General features: G+C 42.5%; 2 protein-coding genes across 3 annotated transcripts in view; one reads left to right on the forward strand and one right to left on the reverse strand.

The window, feature by feature from the left end:
* The window catches only part of ZNF609 (zinc finger protein 609), a 239,442-nt gene that overhangs the window by 63,214 nt on the left and 155,949 nt on the right, over positions 1-20,279 (forward strand). The gene's annotated exons all lie outside the window — the stretch shown is intronic.
* Positions 8,787-9,339, reverse strand: LOC105710649 (protein S100-A10-like). Its single transcript, XM_064361698.1, has one exon. It carries the CDS (start codon positions 9,323-9,325, stop codon positions 9,032-9,034), a length of 294 nt encoding a protein of 97 aa, XP_064217768.1. The 5' UTR covers positions 9,326-9,339; the 3' UTR covers positions 8,787-9,031.

Genomic DNA, 20,279 nt, shown 5'->3' on the forward strand with positions numbered 1-20,279 from the left:
AGAGTGTATCAATTATATACAGCCAATCTCCTTCATAAGTAGGCACATGAATTTTCATCTCCTCAAAAATAAACCTTGTACCCATTAGCAGTCACCCCATCCTTACCCTCATTCTTCATGTTTCTCAGCCCCTGGCAGTCCACTTCTGTCTCTCTAGAAATTTCATGTAAATGGATGCTGATGCGGTGGCTCATGCCCGTAATCCCAGCACTTTGGGAGGCTGAGGCAGACAGATCACAAGGTCAGGAGTTTGAGACCAGCCTGGCTAACATGTTGAAACCCTGTCTCTACTAAAAATACAAAAATTAGCCGGATGTGGTGGTGCATGGCTGTAATCTCAGCTACTCAGGAGGCTGAGGCAGGAGAATCAGTTGAACTCAGCAGGCGGAGGTTGCAGTGAGCTGAGATTGTGCCATTGCACTCCAACCTGGGCAATAGAGTGAGACTCCATCTCAAAAAAAAAAACAACAAACAAACTTGTAGGCCGGGCACAGTGGCTCATGCTTGTAATCCAAGCACTTTGAGAGGCTGAGGTGAGTGGATCACGAGGTCAGTAGTTCAAGACTAGCCTGGCCAGCATGGTGAAATGCTGTCTCTACTAAAGATAAAAAAAAATTAGCTGAGCATGATGGCATGCCCCTGTAATCCCATCTACTCAGGAGGCTGAGACAGGAGAATTGCTTGAACCTGGGAGGCAGAGGTTGCAGTGAGCCAAGATTGAGCCATTGCACGCCAGCCTGGGTGGCAGGGTGAGACTGTCTCAAAACAACAATAACAACAAAAAAGAAATTTTCATGTAAATGGCATCATACAATATGTGGCCTTTTGTGTCTGACTCCTTTCATTTACCGTAATTAATTTTATAGCATGTATCAGTACTCCATTCCTTTTTATGGCTGAGTAATATTCCATTATATAGATATACCACATTTGTTTATCCATGCATCAGGTGATGGCTATTTGAGTTTTTACCTTGTTTTGCTTGTTACGAATAATGCTGCTGTAAACGTTTGTATAGAAGTTTTTGTATGGACATATGTCTTCCATTTTTTTCGTTATATACCTAGGGGTAGAATTGCTGGGTTATATGGTAACTCTTTGTTTAACTTTGTTTGGAGCTGTCAAACTGTTTGCCAGCATGTAAATGGCTGTGCCATTTTACATTCCCACTAGCAATGTACAAGGATTCCAGTTTCCCCATACTCTCAACAATACTTGTTATTGTGTATTTGTTTAATAATAGCCTCCTTGTGGCTTTGACTTGCATTTCCTTAATGCCTAATGACTCTGAGCATCTTTTTATGTGCTTATGTGGTTGTATATCTTCTTTGAAGATATCTGATTCTTTGTCGGTATTTTAATTAGGTTGTCTCTGTAAGAATATATTTTGGATACTAGTGTCTTCTAAGATTTTTATGGTTATAGCTCTTATGTTTAGGTCTTTGATCTATTTTGAGTTAATTTTCCTATATGGTGTGAAGTTGGGATCTAGCTTCATTCTTTTACATGTAAATAAGCAGTTTTCCTAGCACCGATTGCTGAAAAGATTGTTCTTCCTGAAAAGACTATTCTTCCCCACAACTGGATTTTCTTGACACCCTTGTTGAAAATCCATTGACCATAAATGTATGAGTTTTTATCTAGACTCTCAAGTTTTGTTCTATTGATCAACATATCTATCCTTGTGGCAGTCTTACAGTCTTGATTATTCGTCTTTATAGTAAGTGTTGAAATTGAGAGTTGTGAGTCTTTCAACTTTATTCTTCTTTTCAAGATTGTTTTGGCTAGTCTGAGTCCTTTGCATTTCCATGTGAATTTTAGGATCAGCTTGTCAATTTCTTCAAGAAGCAGGCTGGGATTTTGATGGAGATTATATTGACTCAGTCGGTTTGGAGAGTTCTGCAATCTTAACAATATAAAATCTTCCAATCCATGATCATGAGATGTCTTTCCATTTGTTTAGAATTTCCCAATGATGTTTTGTAGTTTCAGTGTACAAATCTTGCACTTTTTTTTTCTTTGAGACAGAGTCTCACTCTGTTGCCCAGGCAGGGGTACAATGGCACAATCTTGGCTCACTGCAACTTCCACCCCCGGGTTCAAGCGATTATTCTGCCTTAGCCTCCCAAGTAGCTGGGATGACAGGTGTGTGCCACCATGCTTAGCTAATTTTTTGTATTTTTAGTAGAGATAGGGTTTGACCTTTTTGGCCAGGCTGGTTTCGAACTGCCAGCCTCAAGTGATCCACCTGCCTTGGCCTCCTAAGTGCTGGGATTACAAGCATGAGCTACTGTGCCCAGCCCTATTTTTTTTCTTTTTTTCTTTGTTTCTTTTTTTTTGCCAATCATATTTAGCAGTAGGGGGTTGTATACCAAAATCTTGCACTTCTTTTGTTAAATTTATTCCTGAGGATTGTATTCTTTTAGATGCTATTGTAAATGGAATTGTTTTCTCTTTCATATTTGTATTATTCATTGCTTGAGTACAGAAATACTATTGTTTTGTATATATCAGTCTTGTTTCTTACAACCTTGTGGAATTCATTTGTTGGCTCTGATATGATTTTTGTGCATTCTTTAGGATTTTCTATATATGAAATCATGTTATCTGCAAATAGAGATAGTTTTATTTCTTACTACATTCTTGATGTCTTTTTTCTTTATTTATTGCCTAATTTATCTAGCTATAACCTCCAGTACAATGAATACAAGTGGCAAGAGCAGATATCTTTAACTTTTCACTGATTTCAGGGAGTAACTTTCAGTCTTAATTATTAAATACAATGCTGATTAACTGTGGACTTTTTTTAATAGATGACTTTTACCAATATGGGATTTTCTTTTCTTAGAGATGAGGTCTCACGCGGTCACCCAGGCTGGAGTGCAGTGGCGCAATCACAGCTCACTGCAGCCTTGACCTCCCAGGCTCAAGCAATCCTCCTTCCTCAGCCTTCCAAGTAGCGGGACTACAGACACATGCCACCATATGTGGCTAATTTTTTTTTTTTTTTAGACACAGGGTTTCACTATGTTGCACAGACTGCCCAGTCTAGTCTCAGACTCTTGGGTTCAAATGATCTTCCCACCTCAGCACCCCAAAGTGCTGGGACTACAGGCATAAGCCACCATACCCAGCCCAATATGAGATTTCGAAGGGAACATTTATACTGTAGTTTGAGATTTAAAATTATGTTGATGTTCTTCAGAACAAGGTAATTCTTGAGGGACAAGTGAGGTAGGATGCTAGGAGAAACCTCTGGAATGTAAAGCACACAAGATTGAGAGCACCTAGCTTCTAGTGTCTCTTTCCCTACTTAAGCTGAACAACATTGGAAATTCTGTTTAATTATTTGTGCTTCCCTCATTCATGCTTTCTGTTCATCACATTTTTATTGATCATCTAGTTTGCCAGTATTTTGAGGATGCAAGGTTAAAAGACTGACAGCTATCTGAGTCTTTGTCTTCAGATATACACCTTTCTTTTCTTTTCTTTTTTTTTTCCTGTGGAGATGGAGGTATTGGGCATGCGTTGATTTCTGGGCACATGTTATGGCCCTGCTTATTTTCAGAGTTCAGTATATTCTCAGTGTTAAGACCAGCCTTCCATGTAAGATGGCATGAGTATTACCTATGTGTCAGTCGCTTACACAATTATTATTTCAAACTACTGTAGTTCTGTAGTTATAGCAGTGACTCCCAAATATCCATTCCCTGCCCTGACATCTTTCCTAATTTTCCTAACAGATTTCCTTGCTTGGTTGTCCCAAATGTACTTCAAATTCACAAAGTTCAAAGAAAAATCATAATTTGTCGTTAAAGCCCTCCTCTCTCCATTTCTTTCTCCAGTACTTTCTCAATTTTAGTAGTGGGAATACTTCTTCCCAGTCACCCAAACTAGAAACTTGAGTCATCCTTGATACCTTTCCCTCACTGCTCACATCTGGTGCATCACAGAGGTTCTTTAAGAGACTCTCCTACTTATCTTTTGTTACGTCCCCTCTTTATATTTGTTGCCACTTCCTTTGTTCAGACTCTCATCATTTTTAACCTGGCCCAACTCTATTCTCACCCCCTTTCTTTCCCACTTGTCATTTAGGATCCAGCTTAAATATCACTTTCTTTTTACAGCATATTCCCTGCTAGCCAGTTACTCAGACTTCCAAATGAAATTAAACACCTATTAATATTATAGAAATGTTGAATATTATATATGGGTTAATAGCACAGATTATAGAGTTATGTGGGCTTCGGTTTAAATCCTGGCTCTTTTTTTTTGAGATGTCATCTGGCTCTGTTGTCCAGGCTGGAGAGTGGTGGCGTGATCTTGGCTCACTGCAACCTCTGCCTCCTGGGTTCAAGCGATTCTCCTGCCTCAGCTTCTGGAGTAGCTGGGACTATAGATGTGTGCCACCAGGCCCGGCTAATTTTTGTATTTTTCAGTAAAGATGGGGTTTCATCATATTGGTCAAGCTGATCTCGAACTCCTAACCTCATGATCTGGAATCCTGGCTCTTTTTTATTTATGGTTCTTTTGTTTTGTTTTGTTTCTTGTTTTTCTATAATTAAATTTAATTAAATTTTTTTGGGTCTGAGCACAGAGGACTTTACTAATGGTACATGACCAGGTAGGGCTCCCTAGACCCCTCCTTCTTCAATGGATCTACATGGGAACTATGAAAAGGGCAGATTCTCAGTGTGATGGGAAACTGAGTATGGCAGGGACTCCCCAGCAGTGAAGGCCTCTCTCTTCCTCTCTTGCTCTCCCTGGGGCTGGTAGTCCAGGGGTCTTATTCCTTGGAGGCCATGTGGGCCATGAGGTCCACCACCCTGTTGCTGTAGCCAGATTCATTGTCATACCAGGAAATGAGCTTGACATAGTGGTTGTTGAGGGCAATGCAAGTCCCAGCATCGAAAGTGGAAGAGTGAGTGTTGCTGTTGAAGTTGGAGAATACCACTTGGTGCTCGGTGTAGCCCAGGATGCCCTTGAGGGGGCCCTCCGATGCCTGCTCTACCACCTTCCTTTTTTTTTTTTTTTGAGACCGAGTCTCACTCTTGTCACCCAGATTGGAGTGTAGTGGCGTGATCTTGGCTCACTACAACCTCCACCTCCTGGGTTCAAACAATTCTCCTGCCTCAGCCTCCTGAGTAGCTGGGATTACAAGTGCCCACCACTACACCGAGCTAATTTTTGTATTTTTAGTAGAGATGGGGTTTCTCCATGTTGGTCAGGCTGGTCTTGAACTCCTGACCTCAGGTAATCTGCCCATCTTGGCCTCTCAAAATGCTGGGTTTACAGGGATGAGTCACCACGCCCAGCCTTCACCACCTCCTTGATGTCATCATATTTGGCAGGCTTTTCCAGACAGTAGGTCAGATGCACCACTAACACGGCAGTGGGGACATGGAAGACCATGCCAGTGAGCTTCCTGTTCAGCTCAGGGATAACCTTGCCCACAGCCGTGTCAGCACCAATAGAGGCAGGAATGATGTTCTGGAGAGCCCTGCAGCTGTCACACCACAGTTTCCTGGAGGGGCCATCCACAGTCTTCTGGGTGGCAGTGATGGCGTGGACTGTGGTCATGAGTTCTTCTATGATACCAAAGTCGTCATAGATGACCTTGGCCATGGGTGCTAAGCAGTTAGTAATGTAGGAGGCATTGCTGACAATCTTGAGGCTGTTGTTACACTTCTTTTTTTTTTTTTTTTTTTTTTTGAGATTGAGTTTTGCTCTTGTTACCCAGGCTGGAGTGCAATGGCGCGATCTCGGCTCACCGCAATCTCTGCCTCCTGGGTTCAGGCAATTCTCCTGCCTCAGCCTCCTGAGTAGCTGGGATTACAGGCACGCGCCACCATGCCCAGCTAATTTTTTGTATTAGTAGAGACGGGGTTTCACCATGTTGACCAGGATGGTCTTGATCTCTTGACCTCGTGATCCACCCGCCTCGGCCTCCCAAAGTGCTGGGATTACAGGCTTGAGCCACTGCGCCCGGCCTGTTGTTACACTTCTATGGTTCACACCCATTGCGAACATGGGGATGTCAGCAGAGTGGGCAGAGATGATGACCCTTTTGGCTCCCCTCCCACAAGTGAGCCCTGGCCTTCTCCATGGTGGTGAAGATGCCGGTGGACTCCACAATGTACTCAGCACCATCACCACCCCATTTGATTTTGGAGGGATCTCGCTCCTGAAATATCGTGATGGGATTTTCATTTATGACAAGCTTCCCATTCTCAGCCTTGACATTGCCATGAAATTTGCCACGGGTGGAATCATACTGGAACATGTTGACCATGTAGTTGAGGTCAGTGAAGGTGTCATTGATGGCGACAGTATCCACTTTATCAAAGTTAAAAGCAGCCCTGGTGTCCAGGCACCCAATACAACCAAATCCGTTGACTCTGACCTTTACCTTCACCATGGTGTCTCAGGGATGCGGCTGGTGATGTGAGAGAAGATGCGGCTGTTCTGTTGAATAGGAGGAGCAGAGACTTTTTTGAGTTTCCCTCTTGTTGCCCAGGCTGGAGTGCAATGGTGCGATCTCAGCTCACGGCAACCTCCGCCTCTCAGGTTCGAGTGATTCTCCTGTTTCAGTCTCCTGAGTAGCTGGGATCACAGGCATGCGCCACCATGCCCTGCTAGTTTTGTATTTTTAGTAGAGACAGGGTCTCTCTGTGTTGGTCAGGCTGGTATCAAACTCCCAACCTCAGGTGATCCGCCTGCCTCGGCCTCCCAAAGTGCTGGGATTACAGGCGTGAGCCACTGCTCCCTGCCTTGTTTGTTTGTTTTTTTAAAATTTTTTTTTAACAGAGCCTCATTCTGTTACCCTGCTGGAGTGCAGTGGTGTGATCTCAGTTCACTGCAACCTCTGCCTCCCAGGTTCAAGTGATTCTCCCACCTCAGTCTCCCAAGTAGCTGGGACTACAGGTACACAGCACCACGCATGGCTAATTTTTGTATTTTTTAGTAGAAATGGGGTTTCATCATGTTGGCCAGGCTGGTCTCAAATTCCTGACCTCAGGTGATCTGCTTGCCTTTCAAGGTGCTAGGATTATAGGAATGAGCCACTGTGGCTGGCCTGAATTCTGGCTCCTAATAGTTATATGGCCTTGAGCATATTACCCAGCCTCTGGGCCTCAGTTTACTTATCTGTAAAGTAACACCGATAACTACTTTATAGAGCAGAAGTGCAGATTAAATGCAATTACAAAGATTATAGTATCATGGCTACAATATATTGAACATGTTATTTGTTAGTCACTGTGCTAAGTATAATACTTGATACATATTGCTTATGAAAAGTAGTTAGCTCAATGCCTAATATTTAGTAGGCATTCAGTAAACAAAAGGTAGTATTTTCTGTGTGGTCTTCTTCCATTTTTAGCATTTTTTTTTTTTTTTGGAGATGAAGTCTTGCTCTGTTGCCCAGACTGTAGTGGTGTGATTTTGGCTCACTGCAACCTCTGCCTCCGGGATTCAAGCAATTTTTCTTCCTCAGCCTCCCGAGTAGCTGGGACTACAGGTGTACATCACCATGCCTGGCTAATTTTCTTTTTTGTCTTTTAGTAGAAACAGGGTTTCACTGTGTTGCCCAGGCTGGTCTTGAACTCTTGTCTCAGGCAATCACCCACCTTGGCCTCCCAAAGTGCTGGGATTACAGGCGTGAGCCACCGTGCCTGGTCCATTCTTAACATCATGGGCAAGAGCCGTATCTTGTCTTTGTGACTGACAATCTGGTAGGTAACAATAAACAGTTGTTGAGTTTGAATTTATTTAATGTGATTTGAGTAACTGCCAGAGGTCTCCTTCAGTATAATATTCCCTGCTAACTTGACTGCAATTCCTTTGGAATTGAAGATTTTGAGTTTTCTATTAAAGTACACATACCCCTGGAGAGAAGTAATACTTTGAGCTATTATCAATAGCCATCTTATGTGAATTAGTTGTTTATCACCTGTTTTCAAATCTGAGAAAGACCTTGCAGGATGAGACTTGGGTAGGAAAGAAAGAGACCTGGCCGGGCGCGGTGGCTCAAGCCTGTAATCCCAGCACTTTGGGAGGCCGAGGCGGGTGGATCACGAGGTCAAGAGATCGAGACCATCCTGGTCAACATGGTGAAACCCCGTCTCTACTAACACAAAAAATTAGCTGGGCATGGTGGCGCGTGCCTGTAATCCCAGCTACTCAGGAGGCTGAGGCAGGAGAATTGCCTGAACCCAGGAGGCGGAGGTTGCGGTGAGCCGAGATCGCGCCATTGCACTCCAGCCTGGGTAACGAGCGAAACTCCGTCTCAAAAAAAAAAAAAAAAAAAAAAAAAAGAAAGAGACCTGAGCTCCCAATATCATGTGGAACAAAATTATTATTTCCTATTTGCCTCAGAATTACTTTTTTCTAATTTGTATTGTATATCATTCTACTTAACATACATGTACTTCCTTTAATAGCTATGGCTCTCCTGTGGGACAATGGAATTAGATCAGCAGAAATGAGTCATTTCCATTACTTAGGTTATTTAGCACTTTGTGATATTATGGGCATGATGGCAGATTCACTCCCTATGTAGTTAATAGCTTTATATTGAGTACTGAGAGAGGATATTCTAGACCTGGTCCCTAATTTTGGCCAACTGTTTTTGGCTAAATGAATGTCATTTGTCAGCTCCCCTATGAACTGCCCAGAGGATTGCTGAATACAAGATGAGATGATAAACCTAAAAACACTGAAAAGGCTACACGAATGCAAAATGGATCATTCCAGATTTTATTTTATTTTATTTATTTATTTTTTTTTTCAGAACTAAAAAAGAACTTATTTATTGAGGGCAAGAGGATGCAAACAATACAAAAATCAAAAGCTTGTCTGACATTTAACTTTGTTTCTCTGCTCGTCAAATGGGAGTTAGATTTTATTTGTACACTTGCTAAGGGTCCTGATCTGCTCATGAAATCCTTATATGGGGAAGCTGTGGGGCAGATTCCTTAAGTGACCCTTTGGGACAACTCTTATCAGGGCCGGGGGAATTGCTCATTTCTGCCTACTTCTTTCCCTTCTGCTTCATGTGTACTACAAAACAGTCATTGCATGCAATGGTGAGGCCCGCAATTAGGGAAAAGAAGCTCTGGAAGCCCACTTTGCCATCTCTGCACTGGTCCAGGTCCTTCATTATTTTGTCCACGGCCAGAGGGTCTTTTTGATTTTCCAAAAATCCAGGGAACTCCTTTTCCATGAGTACTCTCAGGTCCTCCTTTGTTAAGTAGCCTTTATCCCCAGCAAATTTGTGAAATGTGAACATCATGGTTTCCATGGCATGTTCCATTTGAGATGGCATTTTGATGTGGTCTGTTGAAGTCTTGGCCAAGGCGCGGCGGATGCTGGGCTAGCTAGGCGCGGTTATTTTTATTTTTTTAAAGACCAACAGCCTGAGAGCCTGCGGGGCTGACAGCTCTCCAGACTGAAGGCCCAGATTTTATTATTATTATTATTTGATATGGTCTCACTCTGTCACCCAGCCTGCAATGCAGTGGCAACAATCATGGCTCACTGCAGTGCCTCCCAGGTTCAAGTGATCCTTCCACCTCAGCCTCCCAAGTAGCTAGGACTACAGATGTGGGCCACCATCCTCCGCTAATGTTTTCTTTTTTTTTTTTTGAAATGGAGTCTCACTCTTGTTGCCCAGGCTGGAGTGCAGTGGTGCAATCTTGGCTCACGGCAACCTTCATCTCCTGGGTTCAAGCAATTCTCCTGTCTCAACTTCCTGAGTAGCTGGGACTATAGGCGTGAGCCACCACACCCAGCTAATTTTTGTATTTTTAGTAGAGATGGGTTTTACCATCTTGGCCAGGATGGTCTTGATCTCCTGACTTTGTGATCCGCCTGCCTTGGCATCCCAAAGTGCTGGGATAACAGGCATGAGCCACTGTGCCTGGCCAGTTTTTTAAATTTTTTGTAGAGATGGGGTCTCCCTATGTTGCCCAGGCTGATCTCAAACTCCTGAGCTCAAGAAAGCCTCCCACCTCAGCCTCCCAAAGTGCTGGGATTATGGATGTGAACCATTGTGCCCAGCCTTATTCCAGAGTTTAAACACATGACCTTGGAAAACTCAGTGTTGTGGGCCTCAGTTTCCTTATCTCTAAAATGAAAGACTTGGGGAAATAATTACTTTCAACACCCTTGTCAACTCTAAAATTTTGATAACTTCCATTCTCTCTCTTCCTAACTTATGTCCCTTGCTTCAATATAGTCTCTTCTCAGCACAGCAGCCAAAATGATTCTTTGAAACTTGTCCATTCATTATCACTCCTCTGCTCAGAACCCTCCATTGGTTCTTAATTTCATGCTGAGAAGAAGTCAGTGATCCACATCATCTGTGCTTCTCTCTGCCATACCTCTGTGGACTTATCTCCTATTTCTCCCTACTGTCATGCATATGAACTTATCTCCTACTCTCCCTACTCCAGCCATACTGGACTCTGCTGTTCCTTGAAATGCAGCTTCTCTTGCCTTAGGTCTCTTAACACGGAAGGTTCTGGCTACTAGAATTCTTTTTTCACAGATAAGTAAGTAGCATGGCCAACTCCCTCATCTCTGTCAAGTCTTTACTAAAATGTCAACCTGTTTGAAATTTGCAACCACCTCCACCTCTGTACCCCTCTTTTACCGTGTTCCATTATTTTTTCTCAAAGCACTAATCTTTTAATTTACTATGTGTATACTTGGGCACTTTTTTGCCCAAGAGTGCAATTGCTGGGTCATATGGTAATTGTCTTTAGGTTTTTAAGAAACTGGTTTCCAGAGTGGCTATACCATTTTACATTACCACCAGCAATGTGTAAGAGATCTAGTTTCTTTTTCTTTTCTTTTCTTTTCTTTCTTTCTTTTTTTTTTTTGAGATGGAATTTAACACTGTCGCCCAGGCTGTAGTGCAGGGGTGTGATCTCGGCTCACTGCAATTTCCGCCTCCTGGGTTCAAGCAATTCTCCTGCCCCAGCCTCCCGAGTAGCTGGGACTACAGGCATGCACCAGCACACCCAGCTAATTTTTTTGTATTTTTAGTAGAGATGGGGTTTCACCATTTTGGCCAGATGGTGTTGATTTCCTGACCTTGTGATCTGCCCACCTCAGCCTCCCAAAGTGCTGGGATTACAGGTGTGAGCCACCGCTCCCGGCCAAGAGATCTAGTTTCTTTGCATTGTTGCCAATATTTAGTGTTATCTCTATTTTTTATTTTAGCCATCCACGCAGGTGTGTAATGGTACCTCATTGTGGTTTTAATTTGCATTTCTCTAATGATTAACAGTGTTCAACTTCTTTTCATGTGCTTGCTTATCACCTGTGTGTTCTCTTCAATGAATCGTCTCTGGATGTCTTTTGCCTACTTTTTTTCTTTTTATTATCATTAATTTTTTTCTTTGGTCATTGAAATAAGGACTCACCATTTTCTGACTGAATGATTTTTAAAAAAATGTATATTTTTTAGAGACAAGGTCTCACTCTGTGGCACAGGCTGGAGTACAGTGGCACTATCATAGCTCATTGCAGCTTTGAACTCCTGGCTTCAAGCTGTCCTCTCACCTCAGCCTCATGAGTAGCTAGGACTACAGGTGCATGCCACTATACCTGGCTAATTTTTCAATTTGTTTATTGAGACAGGGTCTCGCTATGTTGCCCAGGCTGGTGTTGAATTCCTGGCCTGCAGTGACCCTCTCATTTCAGCCTCCCAAAGTCTTGGGATTACAGGCATGAGCCATTGTGCCCATCCTTTGGCATGATTTTATTATGATTGTATAGCCTCTTCCTGTTCTTTCTTGTTTTCTGAGCTTGATTCTCCAGATTTCCTGGGAATTCAGTGAGTTACCCACTACTAACCTTCATCTTTTGCTTGAATCAGCTAGGGTTGGTTTCTGTATGCAACTAGGGACCTTGAGCTATATAGTTTCTGAATTTTGAGAGTAGAAACCACAATACATATTGAAGACATGCACCATCTTACCAGGGAAATAGGACTTAATGAAATACTAGAAATGGCCGGGGTCAGTGGCTCATGCCTGTAATCCCAGCACCTTAGGAAGCCAATGCAGGAGTATCACTAGAGCTAAGAAGTTTGAAACCAGCCTGGGCAACCTAGCAAGACCTTGTCTCTACTAAAATTCCACCCCCACCCCCCACCAAAAAAAAGAAAAATTAGCCGGCGTGTGAAGTGACATGTGCCTGTAGTCCCAGCTACTCTGGGGACTAAGGAAGGATTGCTTGAGCCTGGAAGGTTGAGGCTGCAGTGAGCCCGAATTGTGCCACTGCACTCCAGCCTGGGCGACAGAGAGAGAGACCCTGTTTCATAAAAACAAACAAACAAAAAAAGGCGAGGGGGCCGGGTGCGGTGGCTCAAACCTATAATCCCAGCACTTTGGGAGGCCAAGGCAGGCAGGTCACCTGAGGTCAGGAGTTTGACACCAGCCTGGCCAACGTGGAGAAACTCCGTCTTCACTGAAAATACAAAAATTAGCCGGATGTGGTGGTGGGCACTTGTAATCGCTGGAATCCCAGCTACTTGGGATACTGAGGCAGGAGAATTGCTTGGACCCAGGAGGTGGAGGTTGCAGTGAGTGCCACTCCACACCAGCCTGGGCAACAGAGGGAGACTCTATCTTAAAAAAGAAAGAAAGAAATACAAGAACTATATTACACAGAAATGTGATAGCTTATTTAACACAGAGAAGTGATATAAATAAAAGGGAGATTAGTGACTGGAGCATGTGGAACACGTTTATCGAAAAACTGGATGCAAAAATTTACATAGAAGTGTTTATATACCACGGCACTTTGGTAGAACACAAACTGTAATATGATTGTTTTGCCCCCTTAGGGGCACTATCTTCATTGAAAATGTATACCCTAGGATATTGCTCTAGTTAGGTTAATCTCTTTCCTTTGTTGCATTAGAAGGTGAAAAACTTTTTCAGATGGGTTAGATTTCCCTGAAAAATATTTCTACTGATAAGATGTTCAGATAGCATATTGAGGTCTACTACTAGATCAAAGAGTCAGTTGCTAAGAGACTGGATTGTCACAAACTGTTACCATCCTGGCATTTTAAGCTTTTGAGAAATGTAAAATAATTCTTCTTCACCAAAATGTTTGAGTCTTTTGCTTTAGTTTATAGACTGGTTTGTTTATTTATTTATTTAGCGACTGAGTCTCTCTCTGTTGCCCAGGCTGGCATGTAGTGGCGCAGTCTCAGTTCACTGCAACCTCTGTCTCCCAGGTTCAAGTGATTCTTGTGCCTCAGCCTCCTGAGTAGCTGGGATTACAGGCACACGCCACCATGCCTGGCTAATTTTTTGTATTTTTAGTAGAGATGGGGTTTCAGCATGTTGGCCAAGCTGGTCTTCAGCTCCTGACCTCATGATCCACCCACCTCAGCCTCCCAAAGTGTTAGGATTACAGGCGTGAGCCACCGCGCCTGACCTAGACTGGTTTATTATAGTTTATTTGTAAATTTGGCTCATCGTAGAATATATTAGTAAATTTATCTATAGTCAGAAGCCAGACAGTTTTTAAAAATATTTCTGTAAAGTGAGGATTTTTGTTTGGTTTTATTTTTTATAGAGACCTGTTATCCAGGCTAAAGTGTAGTGGTATAATCAGCTCACTGCAGCCTCAAATTTCTGGGCTCAGGCAATCCTCCCGCTTCCGTTTCCTGAGTAGCTGGGACTACAGACTTGCACCACCATGCTTGATAGTTTTTTGTATATTTTTCTTTTGAGATAGAGTCTTGCTGTGTCACCCAGGCTGGAATGCAGTGGTGCGATCTTGACTCAATGCAGTGGCGCAATTTCAGCTCACTGCAACCTCCACCTCCCAGGTTCAAGTGACTCTTCTGCCTCAGCCTCCCAAGGCGCCTGCCACCATGCCTGCCTAATTTTTGTTTATTTTTTGGGACAGAGTCTCACACTGTCACCCAGGCTAGAGTGCAGTGGCATGATCTTAGCTCAATGTAACCTCTGCCTCCTGGGTTCAAGCGATTCTTCTGCCTCAGTCTCCTCAGTAGCTGGGATTACAGGTGCCCACCACCATGACCGACTAATTTTTGTATTTTTAGTAGAGACGAGATTTCACTGTTTTGTCCAGGCTGGTCTTGAACTCCTGACCTCAGGTGATCCACCTGCCTCAGCCTCCCAAAGTGCTGGGATTACAGATGTGAGCCACCATGCCTGGCCTGCCCACCTAATTTTTATATTTTTAGTAGTGATGGGTTTTTGCCATGTTGTCCAGGCTGGTCTCAAACTCGACTCCAGATGATCAGCTCGCCCTTGCCTCCCAAAGTGCTGGGATTACAGGCCTGAGCCACTACGTCCAGCCTATTTTATGTATATTTGTAGAGGTAGGGTCTCACCATCTTGCCCAGGCTGGTCTCGCACTCTTGGGCTCAAGTCATCCTCTTGCCCCACCTCCCAAAGTCCTGGGATTATAGGTGTGAGCCACCTCACCTGACCAAGAGTTTTATTACTAGCTGATTTATGATGCTAGCTCTCTGTATCTTCTATACTTTATGTTAGGATTCTTTTCTCTCATCTTCCCCCATCATCATCTTTTCTTCCTCACAGCATATTCTTGGAGAGAAAGGAGTAGGCAGGAGTTTGTGATTATTTGAAGACAGGTGGCAAGAGAGATGTGGGGAGGCTGGTCAAAAGAGGAAACTCAAGTTTAAAGCAGTGGAACACCAACACTACTTTTCTTTTTGTCAGTTGCTGATGGCTTTGTATTTAGTAATCCAGAATAGGTCATGAATCTTTAGATGCAGATAGGTTTTTTTTTTTTTTTTTTGGTTTGTCCGGGCTGGAGTGCAGTGTTGTGATCTCAGCTCACTACAACCTCCACCTCCCTGGTTCAAGTGATTCTCCTCTCTTAGCCTACCAAGCAGCTGGGACTACAGGCATGTGCCACTGTGCCCAACTAATTTTTGTATTTTTAGTAGAGGAGAGATTTCACCATGTTGGCCAGGCTCCTCTCAAACTCATTACCTCGTGATTTGCCCACCTCAGCCTCCCAAAGTGCTGTGATTACAGGCATGAGCCACCATACCCAGCCACAGATAGGTTTTTAAAATGTGAATTAAAAAAACTCCTGAGTCTAAAATTCATCTTTTTTAGATTGTTGGAGAAAAGTTTCCTTCCTTTTCTCCAACAATAGGAAATATGGAAAAGCAGAAAAGAATTGCATTTTTCTGAAAGGAGAATAATTGGCAGAGTGGAACACTTGCTAGTGAATTACAGTGGGACTGTAACTTCCATAGAAAGGGAATTGTTACTCAGGTAGAATTCCTTCTCTTGCCCTTCCCTTTGGCTTCTACTATATACTTAAAACTGAAAATGGGTCCATTTCTTCCTTTCTGTTCCTTCCCTTCTCCTCAATGGATCCATTTCTTCCCTTTAAAAATTAGGTTGAGTTGGGCATGGTGGTATAGACCTGAATTCCAGCTATTCAGGGAGGCTGAGGTGGGAGGATCATTTGAGGCTAGTCTGGGCAACATAGAGAGGCCCCCATTTCTGTGTGTGTGTGTGTCTCTCTCTCTCTTTCTCTTTCAAACACGCACGTGTGTGTGCATGCACACACACACAGACACACGGTATTATTGAGAAAGTTGAAGGTAAAACATACTCCCCAGTAGATGTAGAGATAGATAGATAGATAGATAGATAGATACTTCTTTTTTCTTTTTTTTGAGATGGAGCCTTGCTCCCTTGCCCGGACTGGAATGCATTGGTACAATCTGGGATCACCGCAGCAACCTCCACCTCCCGGGTTCAAGCGATTCTCCTACCTGAGCCTCCTGAGTAGCTGGGATTATGCCACCACCATACCCAGCTAATTTTTATATTTTTAGTAGAGATGGGGTTTCACCATGTTGGTCAGGCTTGTCTTGAACTGCTGACCTCGCGATCTACCTACCTTGGCCTCCCAAAGTGCTGGGATTACAGGCATGAGCCAACAGGCATGAGCCAGCACGCCTGCTCCCTCTCCCAGTAGATATTTTTTTATGCTGTGTGAGAATAAGGAAGCTTAGAAAATGGCCTAAAACCATTTTTTCTCAAACTTTGAACTTTGCATACAATATTTATGGTCCTCTTGGGCAAAACTGTAGACATAATTTTGCCTGAATCTATTTGGATTTCTTTCAAGTAGTTAATATGAGAGAGAGAGGCAGAAATAATAACCTCTTCCAAGTTCAACTATGAGATTTAGGCCACTTTTTTTCTAGAACTTCCTTCCTGACTTAAGATTTCTCTGTGTTATTTTCTCTCATCATCAAATGGAACTTCAGCTCTGTAATACTGAAATAGGATTAAAATATTGTCACCTTTCAAATTTCTGTGCACTATAGTATAACTCATTATATTTTAATCAGTGCATCTAAAGAAGTTTTTATCTTTCCACCTAAACCTGATTGTCTAGTGATATTCCACATCTTGCTCATGCTTAATGCACCAACCACTCAAATGCTGAGGCTGAAACAGAGAATCATCTTAGATTCTCTCCTTTTCATTTATCCAGAAGTCACATGTCCTGCAGGTGGTTCTTCTTAGCAATGTGTACCCTCCTTTTCTCCATCCCGACTTTCTCTGCCTTAGTTAGACCTTAATACTTTTTGGCCAGGTGCGGTGGTTTACGCCTGTAATCCCTGCACTTTGGGAGGCTGAGGCAGTCAGATCACCTGAGGTCAGGAGTTCGAGACCGGACTGACCAATGTGGTGAAACCCCGTCTTTAAAAAAAAAAAAAAAAAAAAGAAAAGAAAAAAAAAATACTTTCTACCTGCATCATTCCAGGCTGGTCTCCCGGCTTCTGGTCTAGTATCTCTCCAGTTCATTTTCTGTATTACTGCCAGGTTATCTTTCTAAATACTGTGGATTAAATTCATATATTACTATGTATTAAATTCCAGTTCCAACGAGAACACATGGATACATGGAGGGGATCATCACACACTGGGGCCTGTGGGGGGGTGGGGGGGCAAGGGGAGGGAGAGCATTAGGACAAATACCTATTGCATGTGGGCTTAAAACCTAAATGATGTGTTGATAGTTACAGCAAACCACCATGGCACATGTATACTTATGTAACAAACCTGCAGGTTCTACACATGTATCTCAGAACTTAAAGTAAAATTTCAAAATTTTAAAAATAAATAAATTCCAGTTCCTTAATTTTAAGACACACAGCCCTTCAGAATTCCATCCCAATATGTTTTTTTTCTAATTTCATCTTTTACCATTCCTCCTTTATTTCAGGCATACTAAAGTATGGCACTTCTCTAGACATGCCATGGAGTTTGAAACTTTCTGTTGTTTCATATCATTGTGACTTTGTCTATATATACCTTTTTCTCTGCTTAGAACACCTTTCCCTGCCTTTTTGTTTGTTTGTTGCTTTTTTTTTTTTTTTTTTTGAGACGGACTCTCCCTCGGTTGCCCAGGCTGGAGTGCAGTAGTTCTATCTTGGCTCACTGCAACCTCCACCTCTGGGTTCAAACAATTCTCCTGCTTCATCCTCCCAAGTAGTGGAGATTACAGGCGCCTGCCACCGCACCTGGCCAATTTTTGTATTTTTAGTAAAGACATGGTTTCACTATGTTGGCCCGGCTGATCTTGAACTCCCGACCTCAAGTGATCTGCCCACCTCGGCCTTCCAAAGTGCTGGGATTACAGGCTGGGATTACAGGCATGAGTGCCCACCAGTGTACCAGGCACCGTTTTAGTGCTTGGGATATACCGGTAAACAAAACAGTAAAATAAACAAACAAAAAAGTCCCTGTTTTAATTACATTCTAGTGGGGGGAATATACATAAATATTAAGCATGAAAATAGTAATTTTTTATTAGTGGTAAGAAGGGCTTTGGAGAAAAATGAGGCAAAGTAGGAGGGTGGGGGTGTAGAGAAATATACTGTTTTTAATACTCTTATAGATTACTTTTGGATTAACACTGAAAAGTCATCAGATTTACTCCATAAACCAAATAGCAGGAAAAACGCTAATTCATAATTAATTATTCAGTGATGACCCTTTGATGAGGATTATTTGAAATTTACATACGTATTCCCCAATGATTCTCTTCTCCAATGGAATTGCCTAATTTGCAAGGAAGTTTTTAGAAGAAATGCTTCCAAGCAAGCTATACTTTGATCCCTCAAGTGTAAGACATCTAATTTTCATAGAAAAAGATTTGAAGTTTTTGACAGTTACAAACACAAAGTAGGAAACAAAGGTCCTAGCCTTACCCAGTTGCAGAATTTCTCATTTTACCATCTCACTTAGGAATGGTCAATATTGGCCAGGTGTGGTGGCTCACGCCTGTAATCCCAGCACTTTGGGAGGCCGAGGCGGGTGGATCATGAGGTCAAGAGATCGAGACCATCCTGGCCAACATGGTGAAACCCCGTCTCTACTAAAAATACACAAAAATTAGCTGGGCGTGACGGCGTGCACCTGTAGTCCCAGCTACTCGGGAGGCCGAGGCAGGAGAATTACTTGAACCCAGGAGGTGGAGGTTGCAGTCAGCCAAGGTCGCGCCACTACACTCCAGCCTGGTGACTGGTGATGGAGTGAGACTCTGTCTCAAAAAAAAAAAAAAAGGAATGGTCAATATTATGTTTGAGAACAATAAAGCAAAGGAAATAGAAAAGGTGCCGCTTTTGAATAATTTTACTTATGTACACGCTAACAAAACACGAGATGCCAAATAAACAACACTACATCAGATGCCTATTAAATCAAATGCTTTTCTTTACAGGTTGATATATCGATAGACTTTTGTGTATGTGCTCAGTTAATAGACCTACTTTGGCTGGGCTCAGTGGCTCAGTGGTTCATAATTCTAACAGTTTGGAAGGCTCTGGCAAGTGGATCGCTGGAGCCTTGGAGTTCAAGACCAGCCTGGACAGCATGGCAAAACCCATCTCTACAAAAAAAATATGAAAATTAGCTGGGCATAGTAGTATGTACCTATATTCCCGGCAACGTGAGAGTCTAAATCAGGATTTGAGCTCCACAGGTTGAGGCGCCGGTGAGCTGTGATCTTGTCACTGCATTCCAGCCTGGGCAACAGAGCAAAATCCTGTTTAGAGCCCTTGAAGAGAAATTCTTAGAGAGTTATTTGCTCTGCATATATGTCAAAACAACTTACTTGAGATGAAATATTCAGAATTATAAATGAAATATTTAAAAAAATAAGATGATATAAAAATATTTCCTCTGTTAATGTAGTGGTAATGCTGCTGCAAAGATGGACATGTAGATATAAAGCCTTCATGTCAAGAGTTTACCTTAAATCCCTGAGATTTAGGCACATGAATTGTTTTTATTCAGTTTTGCGTAGGAGAACTTCAGTGTTGCTTGTAGGTCTGAATTCTACAGTAAATTATATTTTCAAAATGGTGACTCTAATAATAATAAGTACTTAAAAACAGTACTCACTTTGTGCCAAGACTTTTTTTTTTTTTTTTTTTTGACAGAATTTCGCTCTTGTTCCCCAGGCTAGAGTGCAATGGTTTGATCTCTGCTCGCTGCAACCTCTGCCTCCCGTGTTTGAGCGATTCTTCCGCCTCAACCTCCTGAGTAGCTGGGATTACAGGCTCACGTCACCACGACTGGCTAATTTTTTTTTTTTTTGTATTTTTAGTAGAAACAGGGTTTCACCATGTTACCAAGCTGGTCTCAAACTTTTTACCTCAGGTGATCCGCTTGCCTAGGCCTCCAAAAGTGCTAGGATTATAGGCGTGAGCCACCGCTCCCAGCCGTGCCAAGACTATTGTAAGAAGTTTATGTATATTTACTATTTTAATCCTCACACATTAATGATGTAGGTACTATTAATATCCCATCTACAGCTGAGGAAACTGAGGCATGGAGCAATTAGGTTTTATTTTCCCAAGGTTACATAGGCAGAGCCAAAATTCAAAGCCAAGTGGTCTGGCTTCAGAGTCTGTACTGTGTGTGTGTGTGTGTGTGTGTGTGTGTGTGTGTGTGTGTGTGTGTGAGAGAGAGAGACAGAGAACACACACAGAACATAAAATTTACCATCTTAACCATTTATTTTTGGTCCATGTTGTGTGTTTATTTTTATTTTTTCTTTTTTGGCTTAATTTAATTTACTTTTGAGATGGGGTCTCACTGTCATTCAATCATAGCTCATTACAGCCTCAAACTCCTGTGCTCAAGTGATCCTCCTACCTTGGTTGCCCAAATAGTTGAAACTACAGATATCTCTCACCACAAAAAACTAATATTTTT

Source organism: Aotus nancymaae, unplaced genomic scaffold (genome assembly GCF_030222135.1).
Source record: "Aotus nancymaae isolate 86718 unplaced genomic scaffold, 86718_ANA_hifiasm-v0.15.2.pri h1tg000041l, whole genome shotgun sequence".
Lineage (NCBI taxonomy): Eukaryota > Metazoa > Chordata > Mammalia > Primates > Aotidae > Aotus > Aotus nancymaae.